Genomic DNA, 23898 nt, shown 5'->3' with positions numbered 1-23898 from the left:
AGTTTTGGTAGGACCTTCGACCAGTGATTTTAAGAAAAGGAAGCAATGAATTTCTCATTTTTCAAGCTTAGCATAAAAAAGACCCTATATTCTCGAGATTCTAGAAGAAAAACTATTTGTGGGATAGTTTACCCATCCGGAATACAGCTCGTTTATGATATTTGTTTATAAGGGATACCTTTTGCTATTTTACACAAAATGACGCGAGCTTTTTGGAATCTGAAATGAAGCGTCGATAAATTTTTCTAAAATACATCAACATAAATTGCACCATACATTTACTAGACGTTTAAAATCAGATGATTTTTCAATGAATCACTTCATTCCAGCAGATAAAACTACGTTTTTCTGGTAATCTAAATCAAATATTTTGTATTTTTTTCTTTCAGGAACAACGGGGAAATTTTGTGCGTCTCATAAAGAAATTGTAATTTGTTGATCCAGTTTTGTGAAATCCCTGGTAGAATGTCACGCTAAAACTGCTTGATAAAGTGGTCCATTCATTAATGAACAGGAGGCAGTTATCCAACCCACTGTGAAAAGCAACATCAATAATATCATCAACCCCGTCAGGCAAACTGGCTCCTGTCATCTCGTAAAATGGACTATTGTATATCTCCTTTTTAATCAAATAAATAATTGCTTAATAAAGATATAAAAAAAAAATAAATAAATAATTCGTATAAGAAGACCATTTTTCTCTACAATCCTCTATAATGTGCTCGAATTAATCGTCAACAATGATTTTTGTTTGTCAATGTCAAAACTTTTCTCCGCGTCAACAAACGTGCTCGAATTGTGAGCACTGGACGAAACAACGACGGACAGACGGACACGGACGGAGAGCCATCAGCGAATCGAGCAAAGAGGAAGAAAAAAACATGGTCGCCATTACGGGACGTCGAAAGTGCACAAGCAGAGGTTCAATCGAATTCGGGTGTTCAGTTCCGATTTTTTCATGTTGAAACCCTTCCAAATATGTACTTTTCCGGGTGAATTCTGTGGACCGTGTCACAGGCAATCGTTTGCGGATAATCTAGAGTGTGGACGGCTTCGATTCGGTGCCAAAATCGGTCAGTGGAAATCGGGTGCTCATTTTTCTCGGTTCGTCTCGCCTTTGATTGTCGTGAATATTGGAAAAAGAAGAGTGTTCTTTTTTTTTCTTGTGTGTGTCCCCTTTGGGTGTTCGAATCCCGATCATCATAATCATCATCATCATCGAAAAAGGATTCCTTGCTGTGTGCCGATCGGAGTCGTTGGATCGGTGTAGGTCAAAAGTGCCATCAACAGTGCACTTTGAGTGCCTACCGGAGAAAGCAAAACAGCAGACGGAAATAGGCAATTTGCTCGTCCCGTTTTTTTTTACGGTGCTCCGTCGAAGTTTTTGGGCTTTTCCATACTGAACTGTGTGTATAGTCAGTGATTATTGTCTGGCTAGTGCTAGCGCTGCAGCACTCTTTGTCATCATTATACTTATACACCTTGGAATATTTCTTGTCTCTGTGTCTTATAAATTCAGGCATTGGTCGCTATTTGTTTCAATTTTTGTGCTGCTTCTTTTCTGAGTGGTACGGTGGTAGCTTCGAGCGACTGCCACTGCGACGACGAGAGTGCGAACAATCTCAATATCTTTGGAATCGCCTTGAAAAATCGAGCTTTACCGAGGTTACACGTCTACGGCGGCGCTGGCTAGGCTGTTCGTTTTTTCTGCTTCAAGTAATCTGCGAGCAAAGAAACTGCTGATGGGTGTATAGGTATAGCAGAAGCAGCGTATCTGGTTGTTTTCATACGCGGTGCAACCCAGCAGCGAACAGCGCTGCTGGCGGAGTTGAGGAAGAAATCGTAATATCTAATTGCATGCTGAAATAAACCGAATCCGGCATCAGTGTGTGTTCTAATGCTAATCGGGTTAGTAGAAATCGGGACGCGAAGGCGCATAACAACAGAAAAAAATGAAGTGGGTAGAGGACAACGGAAGCAATGGGTTGTGATTTAGTGGAAAATCCTGGATAATGGCGATGACTCGCGGGGGTGTAGAAGTATCCAAAGGCACAATCTAAGTAGATGCTTTCGTTCACTTTGTTAAATTCGTAATCGGTTTATTACAGAAGAATCAAAGCCTAGAATATGACAAACTTAAAATGATGATCAACACATGAAACACTCCTGCTTTAATGCAGTTATTTATTTAAATTTGAATGTTTTCAAGTGTACATACCAAATTATGATATGATGCTATATGCATTTGTGTGCGTACATGCAAGAATTTCGTGATAATGGTCAAGTCAGTCCAGTTTTTTTTGTGGGCTCTTAGCTGAAAGTCCCTATTAATATATCAAAATAACATTTCAATTTTTCATTACTACATGATTCTAAAAATATTACTCTGTCCTCAAGTTCCACAATTAATGCTAAAAGGGTTTTTATAAAAGGAATATTTCTAGATAGAGTTGAAATTAGGGCATAACAGCTTTTATAAACAATGACTTCGCTCGATTATTTCTAGAAACTCAAGGCTCGCCCAAGCAAATCAATATCACCATCAGGTAGGGGAAGTCTTCCCTTACCCGATGGTTATGTTGGTTTGCGTTGGTGCGCCTTGAATTCCTAGAAATAATCGAGATAAGTCATTGTTTACAAAAGCTGTTAGACCCTAGTTAGACCCAGCTCTATCTAGATTTATTAGTTCACATAATCTGGCTTTGGACATTGCCATTCAAAAATAATAATTAAATGATTAGCTTCGCCGTTAGGCTAGTTAACAATCAATGTAGCATAATTTATTACGTTTTCATTTGAATTTTAGAAACTTATATGTTTCTATTTCTCTCTATCTCTCTTGTGGCAAAATGTTTGAATTGATATTCACATATTTTGAAGAGTTTCAACTAGATCGTATAAAATTGATTAGTTGCTATAGAAATTTTTAATATTCATAATTTAACTCAATTTCAAAATTCTAAAACTGCTATCAGTTTTTCATCTCAAATTACACTTTCCGACTTTCCTGGAAAATCTGGTATAATTCCGTAGACACAAATTTCATAGTATTTGTGCCAAAATGTCATGCATTTCTGAAAAATTAAAATTTTAATGAGGATATATTGAGTTAAGATAGACATTCAGATAGGTATTATTAACTAGTTTATTAGAAAAATATAAATTAAGAAAATATTACAATATACCTACTGTCAATTATCGAAAAAAAAATGCGCAGAGTTAGGCAATACTCGAAATTATAACACTTCACGGTAGTCTTTTGCGAAAATTTCAGCTCAATTAATACTGAGTTACACGTTAAAGTTGTCCATTTTATATGACTATCCTACTGCGCTACTATTATATGGCAAACAGGTGCGTTTTTCTATCAAATGGCTTGGTACATGTTGGTTTTAAATATGCAAAGTTCACCGGGAACAAATGAAATCACTGCAGAGATTCTTTGATAATGATTCCTAATGTTTCATAGAATGAGCAGTGATGGGACATGGTTTCGATAGCATCATTCTAATCAATCGAGAAATAATAGCCAAGTTGGGAGATATGTCGATAACAATGGAACTCATTAGAGGTTATCCACAAGGCAGTACTTTTCATACATTGCTATGGTAAATTTTTTGTCTATAATCATTTTGGATAACTATGGGCTCTTGACTTCGAGGTGATTAGTAGTAATACGCAATGGCCCTAAACTATACATTTGAATATTGTAAGTAGGATGTTTTCTACATAAATCTCTCCAAATCGACTATTGTTTCTTTTTTCGTAGCAAAATATGCTGCTATTTCGATTGCATTCAAATCGTACTCAAATAGAACTATCGATGCAAGTCACATATTTAGGGATAATGCTCCTTAACTGGAATGCTTAGGCCGTTCGCAATGCTGTTGTATTTTATAAGGACTGTTTCAATTTGAAACTAGAACAGAAACGCACCTCTCGCAATGCTGAGTTGCAGTTTCATAATTCGAGCACTATTTTGCACCAGATTTGCAACTGCTCGACTATTCTGTTTTATTTCTGACCGAGTTTGAAACACGAATGGAACTCTGTTTCAAATTTCTTTGGATGTATTTAGAGATGTTTCGAAAAGCTTCACAAACAAAAAAACGGAGAACTTCATAGATAACAGTAAAGTTTATGGAACTTGATGATTACAAACATCTTTTAGAACTGTGCGTTGCGCTGATCGTGTTGCAGTTTTATTTTTGACAGTTTCTAATTACAGAATTGACGAGTAGTTTAAAACAATTTTGAAACTCAGCATTGCGAACGGCCTTACGTTGACTAAAGGTTCTTTATACTATAGCAAAACTGCTCGACGGGTATGAAGTAAAACATTGGGTAAATCTTAAATGGGAAGCTAAAATAAATGGTTTATTCGGCCATTCGTGGAATCTAAAATCTAAATAGCGACATCCGCTCAACAAATACTGTATCCTTAGGTCGTTCGCAATGCTGAGTTTCAAAATTGTTTTAAACCACTCGTCAATTCTATAATTTGAAACTGTCAAAAATAAAACTGCAACACGCTCAGCGCAACGCATAGTTCTAGAAGATGTTTGTAATCATCATGTTCCATAAACTTTACTGTTCTCTATGAAGTTCTCCGCTTTTTGTTTGTGAAGCTCTTCGAAACATCTCTAAATACATCCAAAGAAATTTGAAACAGAGTTCCATTTGTGTTTCAAACTCGCTCAGAAATAAAACAGAGTAGTCGAGTAGTTGCAAATCTGGTGCAAAATAGTGCTCGAATTATGAAACTGCAACTCAGCATTGCGAGAGGTGCGTTTCTGTTCTAGTTTCAAATTGAAACAGTCCTTATAAAATACAACAGCATTGCGAACGGCCTGACCACCAATTCGTGTAGGAAGAAGCGTACTCAAGCAAACAATGCCTGTGATTTCGAGTTGGACATCTACGTGGCATCCAACGAAATTTTCAAATACATTCAGTCTTAACCAATGTTACGGAGATTGGATGCAAAGGAGGTCAAATTTCCTAATTCCATAGTATAGACTTGCCATGAGCGGCAGCATTGATAGGATCTTGCCCGAGCAGATACCATTTAAAGCACCTAAAACTGGTGTTATCTAATTTCTGTTGCTTATTTAACATTTAATGCGAGTCCTTGGAACACCTGAAATCTACGATTATAGATGAAGTAGGTACCTAAGTTTTTTTTTTTCAATGCATACAGACTGGAAATCTTAAGAAGGGTTTTCCTATACTCTATCGGGGTTTGATTTGCAACTAGACAACGGTCAGATGATGAAATTAATAGTGTTGTGTCAGGGCGATGATGCATACAAGCATTCGAAGTGTATCACAGCAGACCATTAGTATTGAATAAGGAAGATTATATGCCTAACGACATGCTTTGAATCACATCTTAATCTTTATTGAGTTTCTGATCATTGTAGTATCGAAGGAAATATTTGTTTATATGTTATGTTTGCATCACCAGGCTAGAAATAGTTCAAATGATGTGTTGTAAAAAAAAGTACAGATTATACAGACTACAACAGTTACTACAGTTACAAACGAAAATAACTAGGAAAGCATTGTCAAGTTACTAAAAAGTTATAAGTCTTAAATTTTACACTTAGCTGCTGGGCGTCAAGCGCCTTCGGTCAGCAAAAAAGGCAGAGAATCTTCGGCGAAGCATATTCCGTGTCAAGTGGAAATCGAACATCTACGCTAGTCGGTTGAACACTCGCTGCAAGCCGTAAATAGCGCTCCCTAAGCTATAATTAGTTCGAAGAAGTGGAAGTCTCAGCATAAGACTGTTGCGTAGTGATCGAGGTTGAACATCAATGTTCACTTGTTGTAGAATTGCTTCGCAGTCGATTCTTCCTTGCAGAGTATCGGCGACGGTTAAGGCTCTGAAAACATCTCTTCGGATACATAAGGGCTCGACATTGATCAATTGGCAGCGATTCTCGTAGCTTGGAAGACGAAGTGGGTATCTCCAAGGCAGCTTACGGAGCGAAGAAAACGTCGTTGCACAGATTCAATTCGCTCGGCCCCATTATTGTAGTTCGGGCTCCAGACTGCAGAGCAGTATTCCAACGTAGATCGTACGAGAGAGCAATAGAGCGATTTCAAGCAGTAAATGTCTGTGAAGTTCTTAGTAATCTTCAAGACAAAGCCAAGAGTTCTGGACGCTTTGTCGACGACATACGATATATGGTGTGAGTATGACAGCTTTGAGTCTAGAAAAACGCCTAAGTCTTTCACGCAATGCACCCGTTCGATAGTCGTGCTTATTAGTTTGTAGTTGAAAATAATCGGTTGTTTCTTGCGTGACAAAGTAATAACTGTACACTTAGCTGTGTTGACCACCAGTCGGTTTAGACTACACCAGTCAGCAAAAAGATGTCAATCTGAGTTTGGAGAGAACGGCAGTCGGCGAGTGAGCGGATGCGCAGAAAAACTTTCAGATCGTCTGCAAACGATAATCGTGGCCCTGTGATAACATGGTGAACGTCGTCGAAGTAAAGGAGAAATACCAATGGTCCCAGATGGCTACCCTGAAGTATACCGGACTTTGCGCAGAAACTTGTTGAACGACAAGTACCCAAAGTTACTGTCAATTGGCGCTCCGTGAGGTATGAACGAAACCATCTCAAAAGATTTCCTCCGATCCCTAGCCTATCAAGCTTAGCGATCGCAATTTCGTAAATAAAAAATAAAATAAGGTTATCAACTAGAGAAGCTTGAATCAACCAATCAATTTATAGGTCCAAAACATTCATTGGCCTTACAACTTCTTCTCTTAACTGAACGATTAAATCGAAAGGAATTTAGAAGATGTTCTTTGGAATATCATACGATTCTCGTATGATACTTAGTCATAAGACAATCGTATGAAAATTGCTCACGCTCATGCTGAAAATGCTCGTTAGAAAAAAAAGCCGCAACCACGCTTCGAACCATGAACTTCATGATTAGGAGGCGCACATCCAACGCGCTAGTCTAACGATGCTTGAAGGAGCAAGGCGGTTAAGCATATCACTCATAAGAACAAGTTCACGGAACAAACGTTTGAGATTATCCAATGAATATGAAATGATTATATAATGAACTTTACTTAGTCCGAGAATTTTTAAAAACAAACCAATTTGCAGCATTTTCAAAATGTAATAGTTGATTGAATAGAAATAAGCTCTTGGTTTGGCATTGGAATCGACCAACATGTCATACAAGTTATAATCAGAACGTATAATTCTTGACTGTACAGACTGATTCCTATAGCACCACACCATACAATTCGTTTTCCTATCCACATATCTTGCGCAACACGGTGAATAAGAGAGCTTACAAAGAGCAAACAAACGTTCGGTTAATCACGGAGAGACGACTTGACACCGCTTGTCTACGTTAACTTTCTCGGAGAGCCAACAAGCACACATAGAGAGTTAACTGCACACTGGAGGATATGATCATTGAAGGCAGTGATTTTCACTTTATTTCAAAAATTGATTAATCAGTCACTGGTCACAGTTGAAGACATTGGTTTCCGTGTGATGATTTTTTATCCATCATGAAATGTGTTGGAAAACTCAGGGAATTTCGGTTGAACTTTTGAGTTGCCACCTTGCAAGCGAACGTCAGATAAGTTAAGAGAGTTTCAGAGAAGTTCCGACGGAACATCATGTATATTCTGACGGGATTTCATGGAACACATTAAGAGAAATTCCGGGTGAACTTACCAGAATTTCCGAGGGAACATCAAGAAAATTGCTAGGGAGCTTCAAGAAAGTTTAGAGAAATTCCAGAAGAACATAAAGTCCCTGAGGTACCCTGAGAACTTCTCTAATGTTCCCTGTGAACTTCTCTGATATTTCCTGAGAATTTCTCGGAAGTTCCTGTGAACTTTTATTTATCTTTCCTTGATTTGTTTTTCGTCGATCTTGTTTCCTGTACTGAGTACCAATGCTTCCGGCGCCAGGGAGGCAGCTCCCACACCTGGACCTTACATATCGACCCATCAACTCATGGACCTGGGACCAATGGCTTTACTTCCCGTAATCAGAGATTTTATGCTTCAGAAAATCCCGACGGCGCCGACTGGGATTAAACCCAGGCCCTTTGAAGTTAGAGGCAGTCACGCTTACCATTACACCACCGGTGTCGCTCCCTGAGAACTATCCTGAAGCGCGCTTCGAACTTCCTAACGTTCGTTTGGAATTTCCCTAAAGTTCCATGAGAACTTCTCTGAAGATCCATGAGAACTTTCCTGAAGTTCCATTAGCACTTTCCTGAAGTTCCATGTGCTTTTCACCAATGATTAAAAAATGAGTGACTGTGGAATTTTCTATTTCACTGCCATAAATATAATTTTTATAAATAGGAACATCAACTCGTGTAACAATCGCATTCAACCTCCTTAGCTTAAAGAAAAGCAAGATTTAATATGCGTTTTTGCCAAAACTGATTTTTTTTTCAATGTAGATGGTAGCTTATGGCCCATATTTTCATAATACTAGATGAACTCAACAACTTTGTTCTGAATATTCATGAGAACTTCACTTCCATGAGAACTTTCTTGATGTTCCAAAATAATTTTCCTGAAGTTCCATGAGAACTTTCCTGAAGTTAAGTGTGAACTTTCCTGAAGATTCATGAGAACTTTTCTGAAGTTCCATGAGAACTTTTCTGAAGTTCCATGAGAACTTTCCTTAAGTGTACTCGAAACTTCTCTAACTGAGAACTTTCCTGAAGTTCCGTGAAAACTTTCCTGAAATCTTTCCTGAAGTTCCATAAGAATTTCCATGAGAACTTTTTTGAAGTTTGCTTAAAACTTCCCTAATGTTCGTTTGGAATGTCTCTGAAGTTCGCTCGGAACTTCTTTGAAATTCACTCGAAACTTCCCTAAAGTGCATTCGAAACTTCCTGGAGCTTCCCTGAATTCCTCTCTGAACGTCTCAGAAGATCTCCCAGATTTTTCCAGAAGATACCTCATCGGTTTCCCCCTTGAAGTTTTGTTCTTACATTTGACTAAGACTCTACTACGTTCCCTTGCAATTTCCATCAATATCTCCATACAAAAACTTCACAAGATGATTTTGTAGCTCCAATGTTACGATGTAAATCATCTTAATTCATAAAATTAGCTACCAATAATTTTATACTTTATGTTAAAAGTCTTCCGACGCCTACGCTACAGAATCTGTATATGCATTGGTTTATAACAGATCAGGCATACCTTTTTATTGTCGTTTCAATATTTTTTGGATCAATTTTATTCGACAAACCACTCACTGCATCCACCAGTTAATACCGAGACAAATATTCATCAATTCAATCGACAGCACTCACATTAACGAAAAATAATCTTCTCTCCGTAGTACAGAGTGCAGGAAAGACACTCGTGACTAGCGTTGTGTTATTACCAGGAAGAAAAGAAAACAATAGATTCTTCCCGAAATTTATCCACTGAGGAAGGCCAATGCAGAGTAAAATAATGAATTTAATCGACACCGTGCGAATCATTCATAAATCATCACCGTCGGCCGTCACCAACACCGAAGCAATGTACCGTCATCGTCGTTGCCATCACCATAATCACTGAGAGACTGCTGAAAGTGAAGTATCGGTAGGCCCACCGCCGTAACAACGCACCAGGAAAGTGTTAGAAAAACAAAAGAAGAAATCCTTTTCCACAGTCGTTGCGATTCGTGGTCCATTGTGTTGCGTTTCAAGTGCATGAGCTGAGGCGAAGATAAGCGGAATCGCGGAGTCACGCGCCGTAGGTTTGGCGAAAGAGAAAAAAAACTCGCAAATTTTCGGTACAGCGTTGGTGTTTGTGTGTGCGAAAATAGATAAAAAGAAGCAGAATCGCAGAATCAAATTGATTGGTAATCAAATCATAAGATACCGAAAATAAGCAAGTGCTACTGTGGAGAAGAGAAGCCAAAAACCAGAGTAACGTCACAAAGAAGAGACGGGTAGTGCGATTGAGTGGTAGAAGCGTGGGTGAGGGTGGAGGAAAAATCGAGCAGATTTTCCTCATTCTGCCATCACTGACTGGAAACCACAGCTGGTTGGATCTGTCTCCCTTCGCTGTTGTCGTCGTCGTCGTCGTCGTCGCAGTAGCAGTGTTCGCGTGCGACGCAGGCAAAATCGTCTACACGGGGAAGGAGATAGTATATCGAGAGGAGTCCAGTAGGAGATAGGAAATTTGCTGCCAAAATGAGCCGAATTTCAACACAGAAAAAGGAAGGCAAGATGCGGATTCGGGCATTCCCGGTAAGTGTGATCTCATAATGCTAGTTTGTCGTGTTAGATGATGGGTGCACAAGATAACAAGAGAGAATTTTCCAATAACCGTATCTGCTTTTGTAAACAAAGATTCAAACGTCAATTTGTCGAAACTTTTAGCTCACCCACGCAAACTAACACCACCATCAAGGAAGCGTAAAGAGTTTTGACAAATTGACGTTTGCATTTTGGATACGGCTATTCGAAAATTCACTCTTGATAGACAAGATGTATTCTCGTTCAGTGTCACAGATGATTGGATCAAAGCGGGCCACCGGCGGGCAGGATGGTTTACAAAGTCGTATAAATACACAAAGAGCTGTCATTGTTGATGAAGAGCATTGCACTGATGAGGGTTCTCAAGGTCGAGGTGATGCTTCATGTGGGTGGATTCACTCACGTGTATGGATGTGTTTTTGAACTTTGAACTTCCGACCATACATTGTGACAGAACCAAAGAATCGGCAAAACTGCATTCAAGAAAAAAAATGAAATGAAGTTTTAGAATTGGAGTGACATGACTTAAGTAACTAGTTTGGTTTCATGTGGGCTCTGTGTAGACCATGATTTAGAATACTTTAAAATTTGTAATGTTACAATATTTCTTGACTATTTTGTACGGTACCTCTGTTAATCCTCTCCTTCCCCCACTGCACAGTGGTCCAGAATGCACATTTAGGTGGAAGGATATGTTTTGAGCCTGCAATTGAAGCTTTAGACTAAAAGTCTCTTCTACAAAGTTTTTCCTTATAGTTAGGCCCTCATTTTTATGACAATGAATTCTAGGGTGGTTCTTATTATCACTGAAATAAAAATCTAACTTTTTTGTTTGTAGAAATTAAGGTATACACTGAAGTCTTTTTTTACACGGTTTTTTTTTACGCGGTTTTTTTTTTACACGGTTTTCCACGATTTACACGGAACGTTTTTAACGATTTCTCGACAACGATACAACCTATCAACTTGATTCCACTCACATTATCCGTTTCAAGCTATAGGTAATCGAATGGCATACTTAGAAAAAAATCACAATTTTTGGTGTAAATACAGAAATTTTTAAAATATGTCTGTATGGACCATATCATGCTTTAATTACAAATGGCATCAAAATCCGATTTTTTAAAAACATTTAAGCATGCGAAAAATTAAAATCTCGTAGGTTTTTTTTTACACGGTTTTTTTTACACGGTACGTATCCCCCGTGTAAAAAAAGACCTGAGTGTACATTATTCGGCAAAGTTATAGCTGAGCTAATTTTAAGCAGCTTTGTACGAACTTTTTTTTCCTCTGTTCGGGACCTAACACTACTGCGACCAGTAAATTGATCTATTGTAGTATATCCCGTGTCCTCCTTAGTTTAGTGCATGTCGTATTACTCCATCACTATTGAGAAATGATGAAGTATTATTCAATTTTTTTACAGTTGCCACTCTTGCATTTATCGCAAGGATTCGACTCTAATTGAAAGGTCCCGCTATTTATACCCTTAGGAGTGTTGAAACACCCTCCAAAGGCACTTCCCTTTGTCAGTCAAAATTGGATTCCTTAGCAACAAAATTAAGGTATGACACCGATAATGACCATGCATCAGAACCCTACACGGATAGAAATCTCCTTATACCTTTTGGCAAATTTCTATTGCTGATTATTCATAAAATGTATAAGTCAACTTATAAGCAGACGCCTTGCAAAAAGTTAATGAAGATGATGTGTCAAATGAAATGTATAAGCGGTCACACATACCTTTTATGCATTCTTATAGGACCTATGTGATTTGTCTTATGTAATGTATAAGGCTGATGTTTTGGCAAAAATGTATAAGTGAAACACATAAATAAAATAATTGATTTTCGTTTCGTGTAGTCTTAACCACTTCAAACTAGGGAACAACGAATAGAAGATTAGGAATCACATCGACTAACTTATTTTTTTTCCTTGTTTCAAGATCATCCTCGGTAGACAAAGCCGAGTCTTGTCACTATCAACAAGGCATAAAAAGTAACAAGGACTAAGATGTGTTCCTTGGATTACTGAAAAATCCTGTTCCCCTAGTTTGAAGTAGTTAGGACTAGGAATCGGTGGTAGATCTTACATCCCGTAACGTACCACGAAGAGGTGATCTATCCAGGTTACGGGGCTCTAGAACTTTTTTGTATCTCTTAAATTGACCGATTTGGAGCTATTTTCTTTAATTGAATTAGGGTGTCTCTAAAAAAACAGTTGTTTTGCTATAGATTTCTTATTTCAAATTTCTCAGCAAAGGTGTTTTCAAATATCATTTAGATCTTTAGAACGCACAAATTTTTACTGCACAGAGCTTGTCGATATCTTTCACCGATCAAGAGTTTTTGACATTTTTCTACTTAAAATATGCTCTTTTCAAATATAAATATCTCTGGTTGTGGCAAACAAAAAAAAGTTCTTTTACGACATTTAAAAGGGCGTATGTTATTCTCAATTATATGAAAAAAATTAGAGGAATGTTATTTTTTAAACTCGTACAAAATCAATTTTAACCTATTCATATTTTTTACTATAATTGGGTATATCTTGTGTATTAAAAGAGATACAGAAAAACTTTTTCGATAAAACATTCGTCTTAAAGAGCTTAAAGGTCTCTAGAAGATGACTTTAATGAGAAATTTGAAGCCTAGAAATCATGTCGTCCAAGATGTCAAAAATCATTGATACAATTTAACCTGAAATCGCGCGTCACTTTGTTTAAAGTTGAAGTTCGACAGATTATTATTTTAACTGTTTAGAAACAATACTATTTTTACTGTAGTCAGTGAATAATAACGTTGAAATTCAGTAGAAATCACAATTTTACTTTGAATTTCAAGCTACAATATAGAAAAAAAAACCACTTAGGACTTTTTGACTAGTCAAGCTGTACATGGGACTTGGTACATTGGGTGTTGAGTGCTGCATTGGACGTTTTGTTCTATATGATACAAGATTCCCTTTCACAGATTTCAGAATAGAGTTCCTAACCTTTGATTGGTTTTCCATGTCCCACCTTTAGAAAAAGAGCACCAATCATGTTTGGCAGTCCAAATGTCCGAAGTAACAATCACGTACCCATTATTTCAAACTGTATATTGGACAATGTTTGACCAATGATTATCTAAAATAAGTGAAAGTAAATTTGAATGGGTGTTTTTGTATCACAAACAATGATAGAAAAGCAATTAATAGTTTGTATCGATTAAATCAATTTGTTTACATTTGTTACTTAGGACCTTTTGAAAAGTTACGCGAGAAATTTGTAATGAAAATTTTTAAACTAGAGATTAGAGGAAAACTTATAGCTGGCGTCACCTTAACCTCAATCTACCTGTGCACCAGCTCTCAAAACGTTAACAAATCTCAAAATATAGCTTCCAATGGAGAAAAATATCAGCAAAACTACAAGATTCTGTGCATTTTGTAATCGCTTTGAATATAAATATTTTAAAATATCACGTTTGGTGCACAGGTCAAAAGTGAGGTTACGCGACGCCACTGAGCTCTAGAAAGCTCTATTTTATGCATATTAACAAATAAATCCATGTTCAAGATATTGTTTTTTAAATCCAGAATTTTGAATGATTTTGTCCCCGAATCATTTAGATTTGCAATAAACACAAACCTATAAAAATGTCCAAGCATAAGAACTAAATTTTTGGATCATTATCGACTTTTTGTGAACGGAATCTTGAAAAATGTTTACTCAGGACACGTTTCAGAATTCGTCTACAACATTCTTGGATTTCTGCCTACCCTTCCGTGCCTAATCTTGTGCTGTAGGCCTGCATGGGAGACCAAGATAATGGCCCGAAGTAATGGTATCACATCTAGACTAACATTTAAAAAGGGCGGAGTTCCAAAACCACCACATCGAGGAAATCGCTTCCGAATTTTGATGAATTAAAAATTAATCCTATTTCGCGAATTTCCATTTCCTGGATGATTTTATTAGCTTGAAATATAGTTATTAGTGTAATCTATCATCATTAATCATTAAAAGTTTTTTTTGCAATGAAATGGAGAAGAAAACATCATACGCCTTGATAATTTCTTACTTGTTGTTACCCCCCCCCCCCCCCGGATCTTCCACCCTTTGAACTGCCAACACTGGTGATACGCCGTGAAAATACACCCTCGGGATTTTTTGTTTGTTGTTCCGCCTTAGTTCTTTATTCGCAAATTTTGTGAGAGTGGAATTACGCCCAGAGATTGTTTGGTCTTTGTTCGTTCGTTGTTTACACGTGAAGTATCAATCGGATGCATTTCAAATGAATCGGGCGTGACTAGATACTACAGAATCAGTACGTTTGTCATATTAAAACAATATAATTCGTAGTTCTGGTGGAAAGTGAAATACGCCATGTAAAAGAAAACGTGTTTGAAGATTTGAAATGATATTTTCTTCTACTTGTTCGTGCTTATCGAGTAGTTTGTGAACTGTTCTTTCTATTTGCGGCAAAATATTGTTTGTTTACATTTTGGCTCTTCCGCCCCTTTCAAATGTTAGTCTAGACATATTATTTTTATTCATTTTTAGCCACGTCGTAGTACGTTTATATAAAGGCACTGACATCAAATGTAATACCAGCGGGTTTTGTCGCAATTCACTCTTAAATTGGACGATACTAGTTATAGTGTAAATAATGTACATTCTATTTCTATTCCTTGTTCTATTCCAAACATTTGAGGGAAACCGACTAAACAGTGCACTTTTCAATTGCTTGACGCACTTTCATTGTTTTTGATTCAATAATTATCATTGAATCAATAACCAGAAATACCTGTTGCAGTTGGTATCATAAATAATTTATGTATTGCTTCATTTTCCAAATGGGTGAATGCTTCCGTTATGGCTGTGTGTCTTGTTATCTGTTCAGTTGTGGCATTTGGGAATACCATTTATCATGAATCTATTCAACTCTTCAATAAGGAAAATCTCAAAGGCTTGGTAGCCATCATAATGAAGTAATGAAATTGGGTTGTTAGCGGAATGCTTAAATAAAACAGCAAAAAAAGGTTATCTTCAATTTTTCTTTAACCTGTGATATTGAATAGTTCTTTAGTGGGAATGACACTGATGAAGATCGACATTGTAGTCGAAATACGTATATGTCATGGATACCAAAATTAATTAAGTGGAATTAATTGGAAGATAACCTTTTTTTGCTGTTTTATTTGCTCAAGTAATTTATTTTAACTTCTTTAAAATATTTCTCAGAATATTAACGGCATACCCTTTAAAATTATCCTAGAATTCAGTTGAGAATTGTATTGGAATTCGGTTCAGCATAATCTTACATACATTAAGAAAACTTCCATAGAATTCCCATGCAGTTTACCAGATAATTCTATTGAAACTGTACGCAAAGTTTGATTCCTTAGAACACTTTGCGGAATAGATCACATCATTCGAGCAGTATGATTAATTCACTTGGAACTCAGAATTCTTTTCCTTCAGTTTCTCCTCAATGAAATTTTCTAAGAAAAATTGTCTTGAATTGCTTCATCAGAATTTCCGTTGATTCTAGTCAAAATTATTTTATATTATCCACAAAATTTCTTTGCAATCTTCATCGAAATTCTCTTAAATATTCTTCAAACTGTTAGAATCAAGAAAATTTGGTCATTAGCCACGAGATTTTTTACCAGAATCTTAATTTTTTAAATCTACGATGTTACCATTTGTAAAGCTCTGTGTTTGCTTCTGTTTTCGCATATCTTGGGAGGTTTTCTAAATTTTGAAATGTATTGAAAAAAGTCGAAAAATCTTAAGCTAAAAGAGTGTTTAAATAAGGCTTGTTCGCGACAAAATCTGGACACATAAGTTTTGGAATAAAACAAATTTGCTGTCAGTTTAATCCAAAATATGTATTTATTTATTTGTGCATCGTAAATCATTAAAAAAAAAACAACTTATCATAACTTAATTAGGCTGCATAAAAATTGACGAGCTTTTGAGTTTACTCCAGACATGGAGACATTTCTGAAATCGATTTGGTTGCTTTTGTCCACGATTTTCGAAATTTGTTTGTTGTTTGCACTGGGAGAGCTCTCTGGAAGGGAGCCCAGTATTGCTGGATAGAACGTAATTCCGGTCACTTAATTGGATCCGCCTTCTTCGGTATAATATGGACTCTATTCGTTTCATTTCGTAAAATATTCTCACGTGCTCATGTATTTTGCCCGTCACATTCTGCTTATCATTGCGGTTCGGCACAGTTTTCACATTGAATAACTTCCTTCCTTCCTTGTCGATGCTTCGAAGTACACTGGAGTCGCTTTTTACGTGGTTTTTTTACGCGGATTTCGGAATTTACACGGTTTTTTTTACGCGGATTTCGGAATTAACGCGGTTTTTTTTACGCGGATTTTGGTTTTTTTACGCGGATTTCAGAATTTACGCGGTTTATCGTAATACACTAGAGTCGCTTTTTACGCGGTGTTTTTTTACACGGTCTTTTTTTACGCGGTTTTTTTTACGTGGATTTCGGAATTTACGCGGTTTTTTTACGCGGATTCCGGAATTTACGCGGTTTTTTTTACGCGGTACGTATCACCCGTGTAAAAAGCGGCTCCAGTGTATGCTCGAAAGTTGGCGACATTTTTATTTTACGAGCAACAGTACGTACTGAAAGATCTTGCCTCCTCCTTAAATTTGTTTCCCCTTCACGTCCTTTTGGTGGTTCCTCAAATCCGTGTTTGTTCCGCTTCCCGTCTTGCTACTTAGCTGTTGTCAAACGAGTATCTAACGATTTTAAAATGCTGTGAACAGTGCTTGCGGGAAAACCAAGCTTTTTGGCAAGTTTTCTGATCGAGAGATCCAGATTTTCATTGCGGCTGCACACAATTGCATTTTCTTCTTCTTCTTTCCTTTATTTAACGTCGGTCTCTGTTCCGCAAACTAGTGCCAATCACCGACGGACATCGATTGCCATCCATTGACGGCAATCGAATGTGCAGGAAGGCAGCTTCCACACCTCCGTAGGATATCGCACCCATTCAAAAACACACATGGACCGGGACCAACGGCTTTACTTCCCCTTCCGAAGGAAGACATGACCAGAGATGTTTATGCCTCAGAAAAATCCCACCGACCTCGGCTGGGATTGAACCCAGACCCATTGGGATGAGAAAGCAGTCACGCTTACCACTACATCACCGGCGCCGGCAATTGCATTTTCGCCGGCAATTGCAATGTAAACAAAGGTTGTATTTTCAGAACAAACAGACATACGTCCACCAATCTGCGAAATATTTCACTCGGAACAGGGTCGTTTGTTTGTTTGAACCAATACTTGCCGAATCCGACCATCTTGCCCCGCATAGACTTTGCAGATTCGACCTTTTGTCCAACCATTTCTTCTTGATTCCTCCACTATAAAGACTAGATCCTCAACTGCCATAGGTTTCACCTCCTCGAACCATTTTGTTCGTCGCGTAAAGTGGACCCTAAACGATTGCTTTTATTGGCAATAATCGTATTGTCAATACATTCTATATTGAAGTCAATACATCGAGATTGACAATATTTCTGAATTCACATCATCAATATTATTGTCAATAATTCCCCTTCGCGTCAATATATTGATGCGTGTGGGGTTTGCTTATGAGTTGTTAGGTACTCACGCGACCAGCGTTTCCAGAAAGTATCCATTTGATATTGCTCCTGGCCCCAGTTGCTGCGTAGTGCGACTGCTTCTTCCGTTGGTTAAGCTGCTGGTTGCCGTACGCCGGAGGAAACGGTTGGGAGTGAGGGATTCCGCCTCCTTGGAATCCAGAGGGAGGTACGTCAGCCGTCCCTCATTAGCTGCTTCCATCGCTGACTTGACGGAATGCACCATTCGTTCCCACGATCCACCCATATGCGGCGCGCTCAGAGGGATGAATACCCATTTCGTGTTTGTGTTGGTGGAGGTTTCCGCCATCGCTCCGTAGATCTTCCGTATCTGTTCCCGTAGTACTCCATCGGCTCCTCGGAAGTTCGTCCCGTTGCCGGAATGGATTTCCAGAGGCGCTCCACGACGGCTCACGAATTGACGCACACTTATGATGCAGAATTCAGTTGAAAGAGTGTGTACAACTTCGACGTGGACAGCACGGATCGTCAAGCATGTAAATAGTGCGATCCACCTTTTGGCGTTGCTCCGACCGATCTTAACAAGGAGTGGTCCGAAGAGATCCAACCCTAGACAAGACATTTGATAAAATAAAATGATACACCTTTTCCTTGTTTGCTACTCACATACACCTTGATTGATTCGTCGGTATCACATCTTGATTGTTACATATACCCTGCATGATTCGTCGATTTGACAGGTCGGTTTTCACATGCTACAGATCAGATACACCGCTTTTGTTTTGCAGTGAAGATATGCGGTAACTCAGAAAGAAATAAGTCTGTTGCGCTGGGATATGCAGAAGCAAACTGTTGTGACTCATCAAGCTGGGTGGCTGCATCTAAAAAAATAATAATAATATTTTTTTTAATAATTATATAATTTTAAGTTTTTTAAACATACCTTGCAGTAGCTGAATCCCGTTAAAATCAATTCTGAATTTACTTAGAAATTTGACGCATCTTCTGATAGAAATAGATTGCTTTGTTTTTGCACATATGACGTTTCACAGTGAGCGTATCTGCAGTTTTTGTGTTATCTCGCGTAACATTTGAAAAGGGCCTATGTCCAAAATGTAAACAATCCAGAAAATGAATTGTTAATTTTTCCGCCAGTATTTAATTCCTATATAAATAAATTGAAGTATTTTAGGCATTTATATTGTTCACAATAACAATAGTAACTATATCTCAGTACACAACATCCAAAACATGCGAAACGTTTTCAAAAATACATGAAAATCGATAAAAATTTAATATCACAGTAATAAGCCTTTTTGTGAATCTTTAAATGGTTAGGCCCTTTTTTTAAGCCGTTGTGCTTGTCATCATAAATTGTAGGCCCTTTGCTAAGCCTTTTCTTAACGTCAAATAAATCATCGGCCCTGCCTCAAGCAGTAGGGCCTAGTTTTGATTTGAAATTTTTCAATCATCGGCCCTTCTACGTCGCTAGGTTTATGAATGGAACCTCATCGAACGAAAAAAAATATATGTTAGGCCCGAGGTTAGGCCGTTTTAGCATGAATGATGGGAACAATTTCGTGGATCGGCCGTTTTTAAAATCAAGTTATTTTTAATGATTTTTATCGATAATGCGGAACATTCCTATACGACTGGTAGCTAATTACCAGTGCTACAGAATGGTATCAAAAATCGGTTTGTTTACATTTTGATCATAGGCCCTATTCAAATGTTACGCGAGTTATCTTCAAATGTTGACAGTTAAGTCATGTTGACAATAAAATGGTGTAACAACATCATTTTAAAAACAATGAAAGAAGACTACATTACATTAAATATATTTTCCATAATTCATTTAAATTTTAAACCTTGTTTTTTTGCCGATTTGTTTATTTTTGCGACTTATGTCATTTTGACAAGTTATGCTTGAATTACTCACTCATGAATTTCTGTTAGGTAATTGTAAAACAAAAACAAAACCTCAGATGATACCCCCCCCCCCCTAATCTCTTGAACGTCCTTTCGAAAAGCACTCACACTTTCGGCTTGCTTTGATAAATGTTACTTTTGACACTTTCGCAACTTACTTTTTTAGGATACAGAAATTCATTAGTATAAATAAATTTAAAAATATAAAAAATCCCAATCAAATCACTGATCGGAAAATTGATTCTCATGATCAATCGCTAGCGCGTGAACGTGTAGCAGAGCAACCGTGGTGGGAGTTTAGAATAATTGGAATGTCTCACAACAAGCGAACTGTCGTCGCCCCTTTGCATCAATCGCATCCCGTTTGGTGTCCAATATTCGCTAAATTTCCATCCATCTATGTAAACTGAACAAAAAATACCTCCGATATTGCACTTGGTTATATTGTGTTTGCTAAATTTTCTTTTCCTTATTCAAATTGTAGATGACTATGGACGAGAAGTACGTCGAGTCCATCTGGTCGCTGCTGAAGAATGCCATCCAGGAGATTCAGAAGAAAAACAACTCGGGTCTTTCGTTCGAGGAGCTGTACCGCAATGCGTACACCATGGTCCTGCACAAGCACGGTGAACGGTTGTACACTGGGCTCAAGGACGTCGTTACACAGCACTTGGAGACGAAGGTACGGGATGAGGTGCTGCGGAGTTTCAACTGCAACTTTCTGCAGACGCTCAATCAGTCGTGGAACGATCACCAGACGTCGATGGTGATGATCCGGGATATTCTGATGTACATGGACCGGGTGTACGTGCAGCAGAACGACGTGGACAATGTGTATAACCTAGGGCTGATTATATTTCGTGATCAGGTAGGGAAAGGGTTTGATGCGCTTGATGGAGTGGTTTGACTTTGTAACTATTACTGTTTTAGGTCGTTCGCTATGGTCGGATTAGAGATCACATGAGAGAGACACTGTTGAATATGGTTATGTGCGAGCGGAAGGGCGAAGCAATTGATCACATTGCGATCAAGAACGCCTGCCAAATGTTGATGGTTCTCGGTATCAACAGCCGTTGGGTATACGAGGAGGACTTTGAGCGGCCGTTCCTGACCCAGTCGGCAGCCTTCTATAAGCTTGAATCTCAGAAGTTCCTCTCGGAGAACAGCGCCAGTGTTTATATCCGACGGGTCGAGGCACGCATCACCGAGGAAGCCGAACGGGCAAAACTGTATCTGGACGAGAGCACGGAATGTCGGATCGTGGAGGTAGTAGAGGACGAGCTCATCAAGAAACACATGCGCACGATTGTGGAGATGGAAAATTCCGGTGTGGTGTACATGCTGAAAAATACAAAGACCGATGATCTGGCTTGCATGTACAAGCTGTTCTCCCGGGTCAATGGTGGATTGAAAACTATTGCCGATTGTGTGTCGCAGCACTTGCGTTCGATGGGCAAGAATTTGGTGAAGGAAGAAGACAGCGGAACCAATCCGATTACGTTCGTGCAAAATCTATTAGATCTGAAGGATCGATTCGACCACTTCCTGCACCACTCGTTCAACAATGACAAAATCTTCAAGAACATGATTTCGTCCGATTTTGAACATTTCCTCAACTTGAACAGCAAATCGCCGGAATATTTGTCACTGTTCATCGACGACAAGCTGAAGAAGGGATGCAAGGGGGTACGTTTGCTTGTGGCTTGGAGTTGTAGAGTTTTTATTTTCAACGTTATTGGCACTAATTTCAGATGTCCGAGCAAGAAATTGAAACGATATTGGATAAAACGATGGTATTATTCAGATATTTACTAGAGAAGGACGTGTTTGAGCGATACTACAAGGCACATCTAGCGAAACGATTGCTACTGAATAAGTCGGTCAGCGATGATTCGGAGAAGAATATGATATCTAAATTAAAGGTATGATGATGTTTTGACGTTTAGCTATGCCCAGGCAAATTAATATCGTCCTTTTTCGCCATTGTAGACTGAATGCGGTTGTCAATTTACCTCAAAATTGGAAGGCATGTTCAAGGACATGTCGGTGTCTAATACGGTGATGGAGGAATTCAAGAATCATATTAGCAACGATCCAACCAACGCTCTGGATGGAGTAGAGCTATCGGTGCGAATTCTCACCACCGGCTTTTGGCCCACGCAGGTTCGTTTTGTTTGTTTGTAGTATTTAGATGGACACGCAATTAGAAAGGGAATGACATTAAATGTTCTTAGAGCCATCATGTATATTTTTTGGACAAAGCCTAATCAATGATATCGATTTCAGTCAGCGACGCCAAACTGTAACATACCGCTTGCGCCCAGGCGAGCATTCGAAACGTTCAAACGTTTCTATCTGGCTAAGCACTCTGGACGACAGTTAACGCTACAACCACAGCTAGGTAAGTACCTTGTTCTTGGAATCAATTCAATAGCGATGAAAACCCCTTCTTCTCCTCTCGATTGGCGCACCTAGGCACAGTTTACATGAACGCAGAATTCTACGGTGTCAAAGTGGTGGTCGAAAAGGAACCCGCAGAAGGTGGTTGCAGTAGTACTGCTCCCGCTACTACCGGATCGTCGGCTCCGCCTATGGCCACCGGTGCTCCCAGAAAGCACGTCCTACAGCTCTCCACTTATCAGGTTATTCTAGACACCGGTTGTAAACCCCAATAGTGCCCCAGTATTAATACGATTTTCTTCAATTTCAAGATGTGCGTTCTGATGCTATACAACAACCGGGAACGTCTGACGTACGACGAGATTCAACAGGAAACGGACATCCCCGGTAAGGATCTGATCCGGGCGTTGCAGTCACTGTCGATGGGCAAACAGCAGCAGCGGTTGCTGGTGCGAACACCCAAGACGAAAGACATCGAGCCGACGAATACGTTCTACGTGAACGATGCCTTCGTGTCGAAATTCCACAAGTAAGTTCGCTTCTGCGAATCATGATGATTGTCCAATGTAAAACATCAACATTATTTTTTGCAGAGTTAAAATCCAAACGGTAGCGGCCAAGGGCGAGTCGGAACCGGAACGGAAGGAAACACGCAGCAAGGTGGACGAAGATCGAAAACATGAGATCGAGGCGGCGATCGTAAGAATAATGAAGGCGCGAAAGAAGATGGCTGTGAGTATATCAATACTCAACAATAATAATCCAAATCGCCAAAATACTGTAACATTTTCCTTGCATTATAGCACAATCTGCTGGTGTCGGATGTGACCACTCAGCTGAAGAGCCGGTTCATGCCCTCGCCGGTGATCATCAAGAAGAGAATAGAGGGTCTGATCGAGCGCGAGTATCTGGCACGAACGCCCGACGATAGGAAGGTCTACGTCTATTTAGCTTAAAACCGCTAGCCGAACTGGGTTGGGAGTTGAATCGAAAAAGAGAAGCAGGATAAAAGGATTACAGTGCTGCACAGCATTCAACATCTGTTACACACGAATACACACTCACACTATCACAGGAATCACCCATTCACTCATACACAAACTCATAGCCACGCGCGTACATCATTCACACTTAACATACACAGGTGCGTCGAGCGATTAAAACAACAACCTGGCAAACAAACTATGTGTTATTCATTACACAATAGAGACAACATGAAAGTTAACTGGCCTGTGTGCTTTTGTGGTTGTACCAACGAAAGCGCCACTGGCCCGCAGCATTCGAAACTAATTCTATGAACTTCTTCTCAAAAATATATGTAGGTATCGCTCATTCACAACATTTCGCAACATACAAGAATTGTTTTTGATTTTGCTATACTTTGTCTGATTTGTCCCCCTATCGTGATGCATTCGTTAATTTTTTCTAATTTAATTTTGTTGTACAGAAAAAAAAACCTGCTTGCCGTGAGAATGATTTTTCTTTGTATTCAAATCATGCCTGTTGCTTTGCAGTGATATTGTCTTTGTCCAGAAAGTGCGTTTTTGTCCTAATTATAAAGAAACCCACTCTGTGAAGAATCACTTCTTGGAAATAATAACAGATCCGCCACATATTTAAGACGAATTTTCAAAGTGAATTAGGTACGCACTCCAGCATGACGCGATGAAAAGCCAATAAAGAAGGAATCGTTTTAATAAAAAAAAAAAACAAATGAG

General features: G+C 38.7%; 1 protein-coding gene across 1 annotated transcript; it reads left to right on the top strand.

Moving 5' to 3' along the window:
• The first annotated feature begins 881 nt into the window (after positions 1-881).
• Cul3 (cullin 3) lies at positions 882-23167 on the top strand. Its single transcript, XM_065216557.1, has 11 exons — positions 882-1104; positions 9354-10254; positions 20265-20648; positions 20711-21466; positions 21532-21702; positions 21770-21943; positions 22067-22181; positions 22256-22422; positions 22492-22709; positions 22774-22912; positions 22984-23167. The coding sequence occupies exons 2-11, from the start codon at positions 10198-10200 to the stop codon at positions 23134-23136; spliced, it is 2334 nt and encodes a 777-aa protein (XP_065072629.1). The 5' UTR covers positions 882-1104; positions 9354-10197; the 3' UTR covers positions 23137-23167.
• The last annotated feature ends 731 nt before the right edge of the window (positions 23168-23898 follow it).

This window comes from Ochlerotatus camptorhynchus, unplaced genomic scaffold (genome assembly GCF_037179485.1).
Source record: "Ochlerotatus camptorhynchus isolate MF236.1 unplaced genomic scaffold, CSIRO-AGI_Acam_v1.1 ptg000064l, whole genome shotgun sequence".
Lineage (NCBI taxonomy): Eukaryota > Metazoa > Arthropoda > Insecta > Diptera > Culicidae > Ochlerotatus > Ochlerotatus camptorhynchus.
The sequence above is the reverse complement of the archived record's forward strand: the minus strand, read 5'-3'. Positions and strand labels throughout refer to the sequence as shown.